This window comes from Patiria miniata, unplaced genomic scaffold (genome assembly GCF_015706575.1).
Source record: "Patiria miniata isolate m_02_andy unplaced genomic scaffold, ASM1570657v1 HiC_scaffold_18, whole genome shotgun sequence".
Classification (NCBI taxonomy): domain Eukaryota; kingdom Metazoa; phylum Echinodermata; class Asteroidea; order Valvatida; family Asterinidae; genus Patiria; species Patiria miniata.
In genome coordinates, this window is record NW_024037056.1 from 3267468 (window position 1) to 3285318 (window position 17851).

At 39.7% G+C, this 17851-nt stretch overlaps 1 protein-coding gene across 1 annotated transcript; it reads right to left on the bottom strand.

Moving 5' to 3' along the window:
• Window positions 1-5746: 5746 nt before the first annotated feature.
• Window positions 5747-15699, bottom strand: LOC119724232 (histone demethylase UTY-like). The gene is made up of 5 exons (XM_038195191.1): window positions 15393-15699; window positions 15215-15281; window positions 9360-9468; window positions 6846-6895; window positions 5747-5943 (listed from the first exon to the last, which is right to left on the bottom strand). Exons 1-5 carry the CDS (start codon window positions 15464-15466, stop codon window positions 5881-5883), a joined length of 363 nt encoding a protein of 120 aa, XP_038051119.1. The 5' UTR covers window positions 15467-15699; the 3' UTR covers window positions 5747-5880.
• Between the last annotated feature and the right edge of the window lie 2152 nt (window positions 15700-17851).

The window sequence follows — 17851 nt, forward strand, 5'->3', positions numbered from 1 at the left end:
GTGGTAGTATTTAAAAAAAAAAAAAAAAAAAATGTTGTTAATGAAAGTATAGGTAATTGGCACAGAGCCAGAAATTAATACTACCCAGTCAATGACCATGACCGACTTTCACATTTTGTTTTCACGAAACTATGTTTAGCACACTAATAAAACTGAAGAGCTGCATCCAATATCATAATTGTCTCCAACTAAAACAAAAATTGATGGTATCACATGTACCGGCATGAGAATAGAATATATGTTCTATGTGTACACATGTACAACATACATGTACATGTATACATATACAACCAATATTGGAAAATTTGGACTTTAAAATATTGCATATGGCCCTAATTTTCCATGCACACAGGTAGGCTCATGTACAGGGCGAGTAAAAAAACCCTGTACATTTCAAAAAGTCGCAATCAAAACACTCAACTCCAACTGACCTACTAGGCCTACATGTATTGTACAGTCCATGTTTTTGTGAATGTGACCTCTCCATGAACCACGATTGGAAAAGGAGAGTAGGGACTTGTTATTTTCGTCCCAGCGATGTTCGTCTTTCATCGGAGCTGCGGGGCATTTAGTGGACAAGTCGGTGCATGCCTGGATAATGTGCCTGCTGAGCGTGTACAGCGACGTCATGTGTGTTGGCAACTACTGTATGCATCCGTGTAGTTAACAGAATTACTCTGTACATTATTAGAATATTTGTGTGGTCATGCGGACCCACGGAAAGTGTGCTAACACAAATTTAAAATATTTTGTTTTAAGAAGCAGTACACTCGACATCAACACTTACATGTAAACAGTGCTACAACTAACTTATGCCACAATATGCCTTAGGCGTAGTGGCCAATATTTAAATTCAGTGACAATGAATGCAAAAATGTTCACTCATGCGCATCCCAGCAAAACAAAGGCACTGCCCTCTTAAGATGGCTGCTAGGCACAAGGCCTACCGGTATGAACAAGGCAGAGTCACTTTAGGTAATATTTTTATAACTTTAGGGAAATGGTTTTGTATTGCTTGGAGTAAACCTTTTATGTATTCATTGTTACTGAATCAAAATAACAAAGAGTACACCCCTAATGCACAACGTCTATCACACTGCTAAATAGTTTCACATTGTTTCTACAATACAATGGGTCTAACTATTTGACAGTGATGTTAAGGTTTAAATAACCCTTGATTACTGCAATCAGGGAATTGCATGTGTACATTTGTGCACAGTTGCACGACTGTCTTTCATCTGGTGTAGTGTATGAACAAAGGTACAATGTATATACAATGTATACATGTACACCTGTAATGGGGTGAGGGGGATTAATACCTGATGAATATTCATTTATTCATTTGAACCTGAAGTAAACCGCGCCGCAAAGATGTATGCGCATCATGTCTGGGACTCTGGGGGACATCGGACTCAACGAGGACGTTCCCATCTGCACAGATGGTGCTTCACGACGCACCACCGTCTAATATATGCATAGGCCCTTAAAAAAGCCCGGGAACCAGCCAAGGATTATAAATATGCGAGGCCATCTGCTTGGGGGCTAAGGGGACCGGTGATGATGACTACCGGCGGCGGCACATGTGCAAGAGGGTTTACCACTTAATGCTCGGCCGAGCGTTGAAATTACAACATGGAAAAAATTAACACTTAAAAAATGAAAATTGCTCTGCTGTAAATGTATGTGAGGGAGTAATTTCACCGAGTAGAAGAATTACAATACATACATGTAGGCATGCTTTTTGGTAGGCATTTCCTTCAAAAATTAAAATATAAAAAACCCCGAGTTATATACATTCTAAAATATATTTAGAAGTAATTATAAATTCACTAAGCATGCGAGTGTGTAGGGTATCTCAGGTTTTGGAGAATTTTTAACACAGCTTCATTAACATGTAAGCAATGAATTGAGAGGCCATTCATGCATTTTTTATGCTAATAGATAACAGTCCACAATGTTTACAATGTTCGTTCGTGAATGGATATTCAACTTCAAGGTTGCACGAATTACATACACGTGTGTAATACAATCATTTATGTGTACACTTACTGGTACAATATACTGCAACAGCATTACATGTAATTTGGATATGTACACGTATGGATAACATGTGCTTTTCAGTTTTTATGAGCATTATGTACAAAACAATGATACAAATGTACAAAAGAAATATGAACTGCATGTTTGATGTGGGGAAAAATCTATGCATATTAATGCAGTGCACAAATAGCATACGCTAAGTCGCTGCAATATTTCTGATTCCAAAAAGGTATCTAAATATTTCTTATGCACTTTGTAAGTACAGTAACATCATGAGGAAGTATACATTTTGTATCTTTATCTAAATTCATTTTTGAACATAAATTCAAGATATTAATGTCATTATTTTGTTTTGTTTTCAATTAGTTCTTGATTATTTTTGATTTAAATACTTGTTCTGCAATTGTTTACTTTCCTTTCATTGTCACCAATATGGAAATAAATGTCAAATTGAATTGAATTGATATTGATGTTCACTGTTTTGTCTCAAAGCCACAATTTGAATAAAGAGAAAAGAATTCCACGGGAACAATGGCTATTTTCAATTAACAACAGGGAATTTCATTGTTCCAAACACATAAAAACATTTGCATGAATGCGGTACGTACAATAATTTTTGCAGTGATGCAATCTCCCACAACACGAAACTCAAAACATTCCGTGCCACCATAGCGTCCGTATTTCTATAAAACGGTGAATTATGGACAGTAATTACATTTTGTAAGTCACAAGAAGAGAAAACTGATTACTGAAAATTACATACATGTAGCTGAATTTCTTTCATCCTTAAAAAAAAAAGACTACAGAATAATATAAAACAAACTTTTTTACCACTGGACCAAAATTAAACCCAAGCTGATGATTCATTTCCTCATTAGTACGAAATTGGGCAAAATAAAGAACCCTAAAGTCACATCCTGTTACCAAATGTTGAAAGGAATATTAAAGAAAAACCTAGAACATCTGTGAACTGCATCCTGCACGGTGAACGGATGCTGGTGGCGTTTCCATAGCCTCTCCCTAGTTGGACAACAGAGGGCAGCATTGCAGTTATGTGACTCGGAGAGATTTTCTCCTGGACTTGAGTTATGGATGTTTTTAAGCTGGATTTTAGTGGTAATCCAATGAGAACTATTTTTAGAAAGCGCAGTTTTAAAATAGATGATATGGATGGATGAATTTTATGGAATGGATAAATATTATGGAATATGAAGCTGGTAGTGGAAAATGTGTTCTGCCGATGTTCAATAATGTGTCTGGCTTAATTGTCTCGGTTATAAACACACCTTAAATGCTATTTACAGAAATTTATTTGATAAAGACACCTTTTTGAAAAGATAAGAGACAGTCTTGGTGTTAGTATTTCAATCTTCATAGCATGACCCTAACCCCCCAGTAGTTCCCAAGGACTACCCTGCTAAATCCAACAGAGTCAGACGGTTAATACTCTTATGAGTTTCCTGCTCAATCCAACACAGTCCCACACAATCCAACTTGCCAAGTTGTTGGGTGCCTGAACACATGAAATGACTGGCATGCTCACTCCAACAGAATCCAACTGTGCCTTGTATTTTTCTGTTTGCTGCTGGATCCAACAGAGTCCAACTTGGCGTTATTTACCAGTACCCAACAGAATCCGACTGTTAATGTTTTCAGTTGCCTGCTGAATCCAACAGATTTCAACAGGATACAAGAGATTTACTGTTCAATTCAACAGGACCCAGTGGGTATGTCAAATAGTCGGATCCTGTTGGATTGAGCTGGGTTAGGGATAACGTTTTCAAATTAAAAGGGATTGACAAAGACTAGCAACAAAATGCTCTGTGTAATTCTCGGTATTTGCCCCCCCCCCCCCACCAAAAAACAAAACAAAAACAAAAACAAGGTTTAAAACAGTCTGAATCTATTAATTCATCAGAGCAATGTTCATTTTGAACACTAAAGAGTCCACTGTGATGAAGACATGCATCGTCTTCTCCACTTCTCCTCCTCGTGGGATTATACTTTAATCAACAATAGAGGGCGCTCTCCATGTTTCGAAACACTCTGAAGCTTACCTGAGAATATTCAGAGGCCGATATCACTGAGACGATCCACATCGGCCTTTAGAAGCCTACGGCGCAAAGATCCTCGCTGTTATCACCCACAAGGGTCGTATTCTTAAAGACAGGTTGTTAAAACCTGACGGCCTTTCATACCGTACTTCACACAAACGCAAAGCTGAGTAGTCGTCACGAAACATTCGCAGCGACATTCGCCAGAATAGACATGCGTGGAAACTGATTGTGGGACAGTTGTGGTCGTCCCTTTTTTTTATGGCTGGCTGTATGATATACCCACGCACATGAACATACTCAATTATGGAATTCACACAACCAAAACAACATACTCACAAATCATAAATAACAACAAATCTCAGGGACATTGGCAAACTCAGAAACTTACTTCATGTACACCTCTCAGATCAGATCATATCATTCTCCGAAAAACAAAACAAACTAAACTACTCAGAATAATGACTTCCACATTCTCCTCACCATGCACACCATGTATGTACTCATAAAAGAAAATCATTACATTTACATGGTAATATCTCAGGAATTCCACATTTTCGAAAGGATTTTTATTTTAATCCCGAAATCCCGAAATCCCAATTAAATCTCGCCCCTGCTCTAGTAAGACACCAGAAACCCACCAGTGCCATGTAGCCGGTAATCACACCCAACGATCAGAAAATGGAAATCTGGAATCACTCAGACAGGATACCGCTTTTTAACGACCAAGCTCTTAAAAAAATGTTCGTGATGATTTTCATGACCCCGAACAAGCTTGACACAGCATATTATCTCTTCCCCTTAGAGACGTTCATAAAGATTTGGAAGCCACTGACAAAACGCCCATTTCAGATTGGGTCTTAGTTTGAGATATATACTGCTTTACAGTCAATTGCAAAACTAAACAAAGTTGGGCAGGAATTATAGCCTCAAAAAGATGAAATGATGAACTCAATAAATGATTACTTTTAGACTTCAAACAAAGTTAATTTTACAATGTAAGTCCACTTGAGATTTCCGCTGTTCGGCCGCCATATTTGTCCGTTTCTTGGAATGAACAAGCATGCGTGTGACGTATTTCCACCACTGACTCTGCTCCATGAGCAGGGTCTTTGGTGGCTGACCCAGGTGAGCCCCGAGAATGACGTCAGAGCTAATCGAACGGCACGGGGCTGACCCGTGTCGACCCGGTTGAGCTAAACGAATGCACCCTTAATTCTGATTGTGCCCAAAGCTATAGCATCTTTGCGTGAGCGTCAGGCGTCATCGGCAATAGTGAATTCGAATGTCTCTCCCAGTGGTCTCCTCCAACTCTCCCTTTCTTACCGTTGAGGGGGTACTAGTGCACTGAGCCCATTACTGACATGGATAGGCGGTCAGGGTGCAGTGAGTACCACCACACGTCTGCCATAGAAGTTTACCCATCTGTACGGGCAGCACACGGCACCAGACTAAAAACATGTACGTAACGCAGCACACAACACGATGCTGGGCAAACTAAAATGGCCGTGTGGCAGCGTCAGACCAAATTGGCCAAGCAAGGTGCGAGTGGCGATCGCGACCTATCAATGTTGGTAACAGATCTCAATAGTGTATGCAACGGTTCATGCGAGTCGGCCAAACAGCGCCACCAACACTTCCGACAGAGCCAATCTTCCCATTCTTATCTTCTGTTATTCCATCGTTACACTTCTCAACATCTCTCATCACGTCTCACGCTTTCTTATCACAGCAGTACCACAGACCACATCTGACTTGCATCACTCTCAAGAAACGTAGAAGGGACTTACCATTGATGGGCATCGAAGTGGAAATACACCATGCCCAGGCCGTATAAAAATGTTGCATCCTGTCATAAGGCGAACAAAATATGTTTTATTTTTCTTAAAATTCAAACTTTGAGGATAAGATATATTCTTGCTTGTGAACATTTCATATATGTATGCATTTTAAGTTGGACAATAACAGGACCTGCAATTATTTCTGTACCGATTTTATAAAAGAAAACATGTTATTTCCAAACTGTTTTTTAATAGTAACATCAAATATCTTTAATAAGGGGATAATAGTGAGCTGGAACAGTTCTTAAAGTGTAGCTTAAACCGGCTTGCAGTCTGGTCAATGATGCTGGCCTTAGCCGAAGGCGAGGGCTATTTTCGACGAGCATACCACTAGCCGGTTTTAAACATCACGCTTGAAGCTGTTATCAGTACACTATTATCCCCATTCATAAATACCTTTTTTGTAAAAAAAAAATTTAAATAAATAAAATGTCAAGAATTGACCAGTTTTCAACGATTTTGTTCAACTATTTTACTTCATGTTATGTGCAGCACCCCTCCAGCTGTGTCTACAGTATGCGCCTCGCGCGCAGAGCCAAACATCTCCTTATATGGAGATTGGAGCGCGCGCGATGCATACTGCGCGATGTGATGCAGAACGCAGTGGCTCTCAGCAGTGTTTTACTGGTGGTTTAAACCCACCCACGTGATGGGCTCTCGACCAATAGGAACAGGTTAACTGTCCGAGGTATTTATGAATCTTGAATGATAAAAAAGTTGGAAATCTAGTGACTTATTATCCAGATTTTGTTTTGTTGACAAGCAAAATCCAATAATAAACATAAAGAAAAATGCACTCTTTTAACTTTTTCTTTTGTGGGGGAGGGGTGAACATTGATCATGATGTGATTTCCAAATTTTTTGATGAAAAAAAAAAAAAAAAAACACCCCAAAATGAAACGACTCCAACCTTCCAATAGTCATCTTGAAGAGAGAAGAACTTCTGATATGCTGACAAGGCTGGAAAAGAAAAGGAAGTTGAAATTGATTAATAAAATGAGCTGAGGACGATTGCAACTTGTACTGTAAAATCCAATACAAAATTAAAAACACTTTCTCTTCCAAAGCACTGATCTGTTTAGCTAAAGCTCCACACTCATTGTTCAAGCTTGACGAAAAGGAGTTCTTTTCTTAACCCCTTCAAAAAACATTTTCTTTTTTAAAGCAAAATAGAAGTCCATGAATAACAAACAATTTAGTAATTCTTTTGCAAAAACTACTGCTGGTTAACAAAATTTACAACATTTTTCAAAATTTAAAACTACAAACTGTATGCATAAGTACACATTTTATTTTCACCATAAAAGTCTTGTTAATTGGTTGAACAAGACAACGTTTATACTGAGTGATCGTTTTTTTTTAAGGAAGACAGAACAAAATGCCTCAGGAGATTTGAGAGCAGACCTAAATGGGAACATGACTGGCTTCAAGCAGCCACCCACAAACCTCCACGGCCCCAGTACAGGAACAGCAATCACCAAATAGGCCAAGGGAGGAGAGTAGAGGGGGGATGGGATATTTTTTCCCTGTGATATTAGGCTAATCAAAAGATGGCTGGAGGCTACGCAAGGCAGGAGAGAAAACGGAGGCAACAGCTGCAGATGATGGATTGCAGCTCGCAGACAGGTAGGAGAAGGAAACGGTGGGTTCAGGGGATACAGTCTAGGCACGCCGCTGGCCCTATAAGACCACACTTGGACGAAGACAAGCCACCGTTTTCTAAAAATGGGTCACTCTATAAATTCGGGTCCACTTTGTTTTCCTGACCCTATTACATCCGACACATATCTGATTTTATAATTCTAATGCACTTTTTAACCCTATCCCTAGCATGATTTACTAGGAACCAAAACCATCCTGGCAAACTCCAACACCATATGGAAAACAAATTATTTTTGACTTTGATTCTGGAGGTGTGCCAACCCAATGTAAAAGACTGTTAGTTTAGGGGTACTGTACCCATCCTGACAGATTCCAACAAAACACGCTGTTGGGGTTTGATGGATTGAGTTCTGTTATCCCCCGGTGTGAATATGAATGGCAAACTACATTTGTACCTTCCCAACAAATACAAAAATTGTTTGAAGTCATTCTTATTGATACTTGAATAGCAAATCACGAAGTACTTGAATGGCAAATCATGTACATATCAAGGTAATAAGGACGGGAAATATTTACACTTTGGACCCTTAAATTATAGAATGACCCAGTTACAAAAAGGCTGAATGTTCAGTCAATCTTTCTGCATTTGTCAAGCCTACCATTGATGTAAACTAAAAAAAAAATAAAAAAAAAAAAACAGCTGCTCAGATGTCAGAAATATACAGCTTTGTTCTGTTTTAAAGAGAATATACATCATTTGATTTTGCTGTAATTTTCAGAAATGAACTTTTTGAGGGGTTAGTATAATAGATCAAATATTGTTACACTGACATGTTTGAAGTTTTGTGTTCGAAAATGCTGGAAAACCAAGAAAAACAAAACTGTTCAAGTAGTCTGGTTCCCTGACTCCAACGAATATCAAATGGATCAATTTACAGATGCCGGAAAATTGCAGGGTAAGGGTACCAGTCTAGCTGGCCTGCACCCGTTCATGAACATGTAACCAATAGCAAACACAATTTGGACTGAATTAATGGTAAATTTGGAGCAGTAGTTGAAAAATAGTTAGGTTTTTCCAACGGTGGTCGGCCGACCACCGCTGGAAATTTGTACAAAAATACCATTTTCTTGAAAATGACTTCACATCAGGTGCCATAATTTTACAGGATGCTTTAGACTGTCATTTACCAACATCCTATCAAGGTATTTCATAAAAACTTGGTAGTTTTTTTTCTCAATGTTTGCTAATGTTGTAGTTTCCCTTTAACCCTAACTACCCAGACCCTTCAAAATCCAACTGCATGTTTTGTCTGTTGGAGTGAGTACTTGCACTACGTGTGGTTAACTGGTCATGCTTTACATGGGTTAGGCATACCACCATAATCAGAGTCCAACAGTTTGGGTGTTCAGTTACCGTATGGTGTTGGATTTTGCAAGAGTGAGGAAGGTTCCTAGTAAATCACTGAAGGGGTTAGGGTTACGCCACCAAAAAGCTATGCAATTTCTATTCAATTGCATCAATACTTGCTATTTTTTCTTTTAAAAGATGTACATCTGTACATAACAAGAGGTGTGATTTTAAAACTAATTTTTGTTTAACAATTCCATTCAGTGATTAAAGGCTATGGGTGCCCCGAGAATAAGTGGGAAAACAATTATTTTACCCATCCATCAAGTGAATGCAATTTCTCAGCAGTTTAATACTGCGCGTGTCTGAGAAAGCATGTACACATAAATGTGTGTCCTGAGAATAAGCGGGAAAACAATCTTTCTTAGTCCTCCCGCCAGTGCATGGAGTCTAAGGTCAGGCGGATCTTTTTACCTTTGCTGTAGTCTCCAAGCAGCAGCTGCAGGTGGCCTAGACGGCAAAATGTCTGCGGGTCAGTGTTCTTGCCCCGCTTCTTGATCAGCGCCTCACACTGACTGACTCTCTGTGATTAGAAGAAAAAAGGACAACAAAAAAGCGATATCGGTTATCAGTATCTTACTCTCAATAAAGGCCGATTCAAACTTCATGTGAACGCAAATCACATTTTACATCATGAAACATTCGCAGCGAAATACGCCAGAGTTGAACTTTTGTGAATTCGCAGTGCGAACACTTGACGTGACGTCACAAATTTGTTTACGCGTTTGCTTTTCGTGAAAACAAATTTTACGTCACAAAACATTCGCAGCGAAATACTCAAGAGTTGAACTCTTGCCGTGACTTCAAAAATTTGTCTACGTGAGTACGCGTTCCCTTTTTGTGAAATCAAATTTGTGACGACACTGCAAGTACTCGCCGGCCTTAAAACATTTTGATTTTAACATTGAAAAAATACAACCAATTATAGCGCCCATTCACTAAGTCAACATGTATTTCGAGCATGGCCAATCACTGAAAATAATATAATGATCCTCGCATCTCCCTATGGTAACTTAACACTACAACAGCTGCATGCAGATCTCTATGGGGACATTAAAATTTGTGACGTTTGAGTAAATTTACGTGGTATCACGAGCAATTATTTTGACTTAAGTGGGTCATAATTTTTTTCACTTTGTCAAAATTGTGACCTACATACACATGATGTACTTTACACAGGCAGGACAAGCATGCATTTACAGCTGGTCTGTGTGCCCCAGAATAGCTCTTCCTCTGCCCCCGCACAAAATTGGGTCTCATTGGCCATATTGGTGTTTATTGACCGGAACCAGCTTGTTCAGGTCCAAAAAGATTGAGTGCATCACTCTGAAAATTCTTAAGCTGAATTTTTGTTTGTGTTTAATTTCCAAGTTGTTCATGTCTACCTAATGTATGCATGTTTTACATCATACGACAAAAAGTTCTTAATTTAAGATGCATATATCCCATGCTCGTTTTGAGTTTCATCCTGAAAAAATAGATTCCTTTTCTAAATTGCTATTTTCCTAGAAATTATACAAAAATTTTACTTATTGAATTATTACCTTCAAATTACATGCCACCTGATTATTAATTCCTTCTCAATGGGTAGGCTGGCTCCCATCCCGCAAGCATTATTGATATTGTACGGACAGGGACAGGGAACCAGTCAGCTTGTAAGGTGTCTCTTTGCAGCCAAAAGAGAAAACCCTTTTTTTAGAGGGTTGCACATGCCACAAAAATACAAAATAGGAATTTCTTTTGGCTTGGAATAGAACTAGTTGAGCATTTAAGAGAGAGAACAAAACTATCAAATTTTATGAAGAGCACGGGTGATGCAACTTTACGACCGTGTTGTTGTTTTCTCTCTTTTTGGGGGGCCAAGAAACAGTCAAGCAGTGCCTCCATTGTACGTAGCTACAGGGAGAAGGCAAGCATAACATCATTAGGAGGCAATCCTCCTAGTTGTGTACTGGGCCTATAAACAGGCATCACTCCGCAGGTCACGGCATGTGCACTGTGTGGAAAATGGCGCCACCTACTGACAATTGACACACCAAACAAAGACATGAGTGACTGGATTTCTAGCAGGTTTCAGGAATTAGGGGCGAACAGAGAGAAAATTGAGCTACACATAAACGCAAACTCTGGAACAATGAACATGATGAAACAGGAAAAGGTCCTGACAAATTTCAGTAAAGACTTTGTATTTCTCATTATTTACATGTACTAGAAGTGACCATTAATATTATTGAAGTGACGTACACGTAAATGTAGTCTTGTTCTTGTAGTGATTCATTTTTAAGACCAGTAAACAATAACCACTGAAAGGACATCCTTATTACATTTGAATGGAGAGTCTGATATTATTTGCGTAAACAACCCCCTCATGTTGACAACGTCTTACAATACATATGCACATGTACATGTACGTAAGTGCCGAATATCTTTCAGTTTCATAGAGTACATTGTATAAACTTGTACAAAATGACTCTGCAATAACAGATTGTGGCCGTTGATTTAAGGTGTGTATAGCGTGCACATGTATGAATCAATTTCAAGATGGCTGCCCCTATAAACTTAAGAATTTCTCTCCGACATATGCTGACAATGCATGCAAATCAAACGCTGTCAGCTGTTTGACCAATGGTCAGCCATATTTCTCTTCTTTCATGTGGCAAGTAGACCATTAAGAACAGTCCATTGCGACATGATTGTGGCCTTACAGTATGCCATGGGGTCAGTAAAAGGTCAGTGATATTATGTCCAATTCATAGAGAGAAAAAAAAAGATGATCACTCTTCTCACTTTTCTAAAGTTGTAATAATCATTATTTTACAACTTTAACCCTAACCTTCCCAAATCCTCCAATATCCTCTTTACAAAACGGAGGATTTTGCAGGATTGATGGAGGATATTGCAGGATTGACGGTACCTATGTCAAAAATGTGTGGTTGATTTTTGAGGACCCACTGTGTCAAGGTCTCGGGCCGGACCTTGTGTCGTTTATGCTCAGCCGTGCATAAATTTAGGCCTAGATTATGCTTGAAATCCTCCGCACTGCTCCAGGATGTCACTGGCTCTGCCTCAACATATTGATTGCTGGAGGATTTTGCAGGATTGGGGCAGTGGTCACCCCTCCAGGGACCACATTCGGGAAATAATGGATGGTTTTGGAGGGTTCGGGCTGCTGATGCCTGACGCTCACGCGAAGATGCCACGGCTTGGTGTACATTCAGTCGTGCGTACACTTCGCGCTATACGTGCGCGAACCAGTACGTACATGTACGCACGATGTGTACCGTCCACAGGGCTCTCTTGTTTGTGCACAGATCCCGTAAAAATATTTCTTACCGTAAGACACTTGGATATCATGTTATTGACACATACACAGGAATAAGAAAGGGGGTTCTAATCCATTCCATACGTCTGCCTGGGTTGGATCTGAACCTAAGCTAGAGCAGTGAAGGTCAGGAAAGTACCACCTTCCTGAACTACATGTACCGGTGTAGCGTGAATATCCAACTCCATGAAATGTGGACTCATTGGTAGTACTGCGCACGCGTGAGTACGATTACTATGCTAGTTTTAGGGTCGTTTCGGGAGAGTGACCTGTCACGTGCGAGGGATTAACCAATAATAGGGAAATGGGGGTCCGATTTTCATAGGAGTCGGATTTTCATGTGACACCGGTACATGTACTGTGAAAAAGGTTACACAATCGTACATGTACAGTACCTCATTTGTGAATGGTTATGAGTTAAGTTACATGTGCTAGAATGGTTGTTTTCCCACGGTACAAAAGAATAGCACATTCTTGTACTTAAAAACTGGCAAATCAAGCACTATCATGAGTTACAGTACATGTAGGTCGGCTGAGTACACCCATAATGTACATGTACATGTATGTAAACTTGACCCAGTAACACTTATCGCTAAGAGAATGGGTTTGCCCGGGTGTTTCTGGCAGAGCGTTATCTGTAACCATATGAAGGCAGCACTTGCAAGGAAGGAGACTATGTTACATCCCGACTATAGCAATGGATCAACTTGGGACAGTCCCAACTATATTTTGGATCATCCAATCTTTAGTTGGGATCACAACTATAGCTGGGATGATCCCAACTAATTTGGGATGATTCCACATGGGATCGTCCCAACTACACTTGGGATCGTCCCAACTACACTTGGGATCGTCCCAATCATAGTTGGGATGATGCACTAGTTGGGAAATGTGTAGCAACTGCAACAAAATTTTACAAAACCACACTGGATTGTTGGTTTATTGGGGGCAGTAAGGGTCAAAGTGGTACATTTGTTCTGTTGTAAAGCTGTCTTTTTGATGTTTGTAAATCACAATTTTCACAATGGTTGACAGTGTTTAACCTCTGTTTTTGGCAAAGAAACAATACATATGTAGGCCTATACATGTGTGTATGCTGCGATCAACATGTATTAAAAAAATACTGATGCCTTAAACTTAACCAATTCAAGAATGATAATGAATCAAATACATTTATAACATGAATGGCCTTGACCTAAGCAGATGTATCATTTTTTTTCTACACTTAAACTGACTGCGTCTGGTTCCCTGTGGTAAGCACATGTTGGGACTACAAGTGTTTTGATCACTGCCAGGAGTGCCTGCCTATCTGAATCAACCACAGAGGGCAGTGTTTAAACCTTGCATACATGTCATGTATGTGTACTCCAGAATCATACCCCCCCCCCCCAACAACAAAAAAATATGTGCAGACTTGATACCAAAAACTAGAATGCGAAGTTCACACAAAACCATTTTAAAGATAAGCAGCGCATGAGGGAAATTTGGAGATTGCATGACCCCTACTGTTGTTAGATGAAGCATCCCTACTGATGTGACATTATGGATTAGTAACAACCTCTAATTTGCAGTCTTGAACCAATTCTCTATCTTCACCAAATTGAAGGTACATTTTTTTCCCCAGCGATCAGCTATAGTATTGCTGATCGCTGGACAAAAATTAACCACTGTAGCATTACTGGTGCTAGTGTAGTCCGAGTAACTAGGACACTACAAATCGCCTTTGTTAACATTTGGAGATGGAAATGTTAAAAAAGTCAATTCGCAGAGTCCTAGTTACTCGGACTAGTACTAGTGATCAAAGTGAAGACTGTATGACATAACAGACTATACCATTAAATTTGCAAACAGTACAGCGCAATCAAAAAACAAATTTCAAGTACATTTTACTTTTGCAAACCTTTAGTTGAATTTTCCCTACCATGTATCAAATTAAAGCTTTATGCAAAGAGGTTTTGCATTCTTTCTTTCTAAGCAGTTGAACATTGCAAATAAATGTTTCACAGTTAACTTGCACAAGTTTGACAGTTCCCATGTTTTAGTTCCAACTTCTGTCAACACTTTTGTGATTCTACTTTTTTTACCAGGCAACAGAAACTAAGATCACAATAAAAATTAAAAATGGCTTGCTTCATATTTATCTGTTAGTTTGCAGAAATTTCTAGAATAAATTGAAAGCACATTTCCTGATGTGCCCAATATTAAAATTCCATTCAGGCCCATCTTCTGTTTTTGACTGCAATTCATATCAAATATTTTATTGTTAGGAAGGCCTAGGCCTAAATCATATTTTGAAAAAGTAGCAGTAATTTCAAATTAATATTTCTTCATGAAGTTCATTCAGTTAAATTGTATTGCACACAGACATAGGTGAAATGAATGAATTCCCATTGCACTACTGCAGTGCAGTACACTGCACACATGTCCCAAAATGTTTTTGTGAAATTTTTTACTTCCCCAAATTCTCAGCTGATTGAAAATTATTTTTCCAATAAAAAAAATAACTAAACAACAAGAAATTAGCCAAATTTGGCACATTTCCTGTCGAGTGCGAGGACTTTTGCACCGTTTTTCAATACCATGAACAAAGAAAACATCAGCTCTATTCGATTATAATTGGCCGCCATTTTGAATCGTAGTATTTCGCGCAATGCGTGCACGTATGGGCGATGGACCACCCATACGAACTGTACACATCTACACACGTAACACGTTTCAATTTCTGCTCGCAAATCCACCATTCTATCGCTTCTATCTCCAATTTTTCACAATTTAAGATAAATTAGTGTCCCCCTCCGACACTGGGTGAATTCATTTCTCCCCTAAAGGCAAAAATTTTATGTCTATTTTATTGCGATATTTTAGGAAATTTCGGGTCTTGTTGGATGACCCGCGGCTTGGGTGGATGGATAGTCCATTTATTTTCGACTATTTTTCGTGTTCCTACCTTCGTGAGAAGCGCTCTATTTTGCAGCCCTTCGGGTCCTTCCAGCGACAAAAATCCAAAGAGACGGCTGTGGAGAGACATACATTTTGCAAAATTATCGGAATTACAAGCTGTTAAGCCAAAACTTTAAATTTAAAAATGCAAAATTATCAAAACTTTCCGAGGTTAATTTCCATACCTGTCGAACTCGACCAACTCCGACTTCGCTGGGGTCAGAGTCGGTAGCGTAGCTCCGGTCGGCTCCGAGGCCATTTTTCTCGAGATAAAATTCAACCACACCAAGCCCTGACCCCAGATGAGTTCCTAAAGAACCCAGTCATGGTGGAAATCTGGGAAATAATTCTCGGAAAGCTCAAAGTTTTCACCCAACTTGGGCAGGATGGAACATCAAAACACAACTCGAGTTTTGCACGCTGAATATATTGTACATGTTCAGCATGTACGTGTGCAACCAATCATAGCGAGTAAACCGCGTCACGTGGTCTTCGCTACAAAAACTGAGTGATGGTCGGTTCGTATGTATTTGCGTGTAGTAAATGCGGCCGCGGGAGATAACGTTTCAAAAATTCATTTGTTTTTCTGCAACATCACCTTTTCACGAAATTAACGGGATAGAATAAACATTACTATCTAAAAATGTTTCTTTTTCAAAGACATGTTCTGTAGTTGGTCCAGGGCTGAGGCAAAATTAAAGTGGGGCGTAGGGCCTGCCGGTTCGACTGTACAGCCTAGCTTTTGTTTGGCTACATGTCCCGAATCAACGGCGAATCGGGGGGGGGGGGGGGGCATGGGGGGGGGGACGTTCCCTCAGCGGATGTCCGTCCCCCCCCCCGACGGCCCCGCCCCAATTTAAAATCTTGAATTGAACAAAAGATATGTATACAATTTGCCTTCAGTGCCCCCTTGAAAAATGTGTGTGCACCCCCCCCCCCCCCCCAAGTAGTTACACCACTTTTTGAGATATGTGAATGGTTTAATATTGACCAAGGAACATAGCAAAATATTTCATCCAAGAATTTCAAGAGATTGTCATTAAAATTCAAATAATGGAACATTTTCTCAACTAACATCAACACGTTTTTATGTATTTATTTATCATCTATCAATTTGAAAATCGTTTTGTACCTAAGGCCTATGCCATTTTCAACCAGGGGCCTACATCAAGACTAATTAAAAAGAGGAAAATCAAAAATGTTAATTAGTGCATGAATGCTCATCTCTAATGGTGATTGAAAAGAATCGTGTTGCATAAAAATTAAAAAGGCCATATTGTCCTATTCCTACACCGACATGCTTTGTGCAAATTGTGATGAAGACATTTCTAAGCAAAATTGAGGTGATATTTTAGGAATTAACTTCCCATGGTTAAATACTTTTTGCACTTTGATGTGCAAACGAAGTGGACATTAAAATTGCGAAATGCACAACATTAAAAAAAAGAAACTTTCATTAAAATAAATGTCTAAGAGGGACATTATCCTGACGCTGACTATAGAGCAGGCTTGTCGAAACGTTGAGACCAAACTTCTCTCACTCACTGCACCCAAGGGCGGATCCAGGGGGTGGGGGGGGGGGTGGGGGTGGGCAACGAGGGCAATGCCCCTCCGCCCCCCCCCCCCCCCCCAATAAAAACGAACCCAATACTTTTTTTGAAGTGACGTCGCAATACAGGCAGGCACAACGTACACCACCTCTCAGATCGCACCACAGAGCATCTAGAATCCAAACATTTTTTCGGGGCCCTTAAGCAGACCCCAAACCTCTCGCCGTAATTCTTTTTTTGGAACCACTTTTTTTGGGGGGGGGACCAAATGTTTTTGGGTCCCCCCGCCCAAAAAAATGTTCTGGATCCGCCCTTGACTCAGCCTCAGTAAAGATAATTGCGAGAAGTTCCACCGCCTTCCAACCTACTTAGCGAAAATAGATGATACGCAGGATAAGTCCCTTTAAGAGCTAAGCAGGACTGTTCTTACTATAGAACTAAGTGACGTAGTTATTGTGCATGTTGTTACCGCGAACCGAAAATATACATTCTAATTTTGGAGGAGCTTTTGAAATTCCGTCAACAACTCCAGAAGATGCAGCGACCTGAGGCAGGCAGCACAAGACTACGCCGAGCCTCAAGAAGCAAAGGCTAAGAGAGCAGAAGAGAGTTGAGGATAATCATAGTTGTCTTCATGTCTTGAAAGATTGCTTGAGAAAAGACAGTGGGTGTAATGTGTCCCTGATGGATTGTGTTATCACAGGCGGAGGAGTGCTGAGGTTTCCCTGTGCAGCAATATCTGATGCGATTGACAAGATATTCCAGAGAAAGTCCCATAACCTTTCCAATCCCGCGCATGTCTACATTTTCTTTGAGTTTTAGGCGCATGCGTAAATTCATAAAATACAATTAGATCATGAGAACGAATTAAATGTATTGCTTCAAAACCAAACTGATAAAACCACTTGAAAAAATGTAAAATACCGGGGCGGCCGAAACAAAATTGTAATCATGACTCGAATAGTTATTGATTGATACAGGTTTTGCATGCGTTTGTGATTCTATTATTCTTGTCAGATTCGTCGATATTTTGTAACCGTTCGATAAAGAAAACCGACATTTTAACCGAAAGGTATAGAACATGTACACGTGCG

Coding starts and splice junctions, on each gene's coding strand:
- LOC119724232 (XM_038195191.1), bottom strand. CDS start 15,466: ATGGCCTCGGAGCCGACCGGAGCTACGCTACCGACTCTGACCCCAGCG. Junction 9,469..15,214: donor ATAGAGCGCTTCTCACGAAG/GTAGGAACACGA, acceptor TTCTAATCACAG/AGAGTCAGTCAGTGTGAGGC. Junction 6,896..9,359: donor GCTTGGAGACTACAGCAAAG/GTAAAAAGATCC, acceptor TTTCTTTTCCAG/CCTTGTCAGCATATCAGAAG.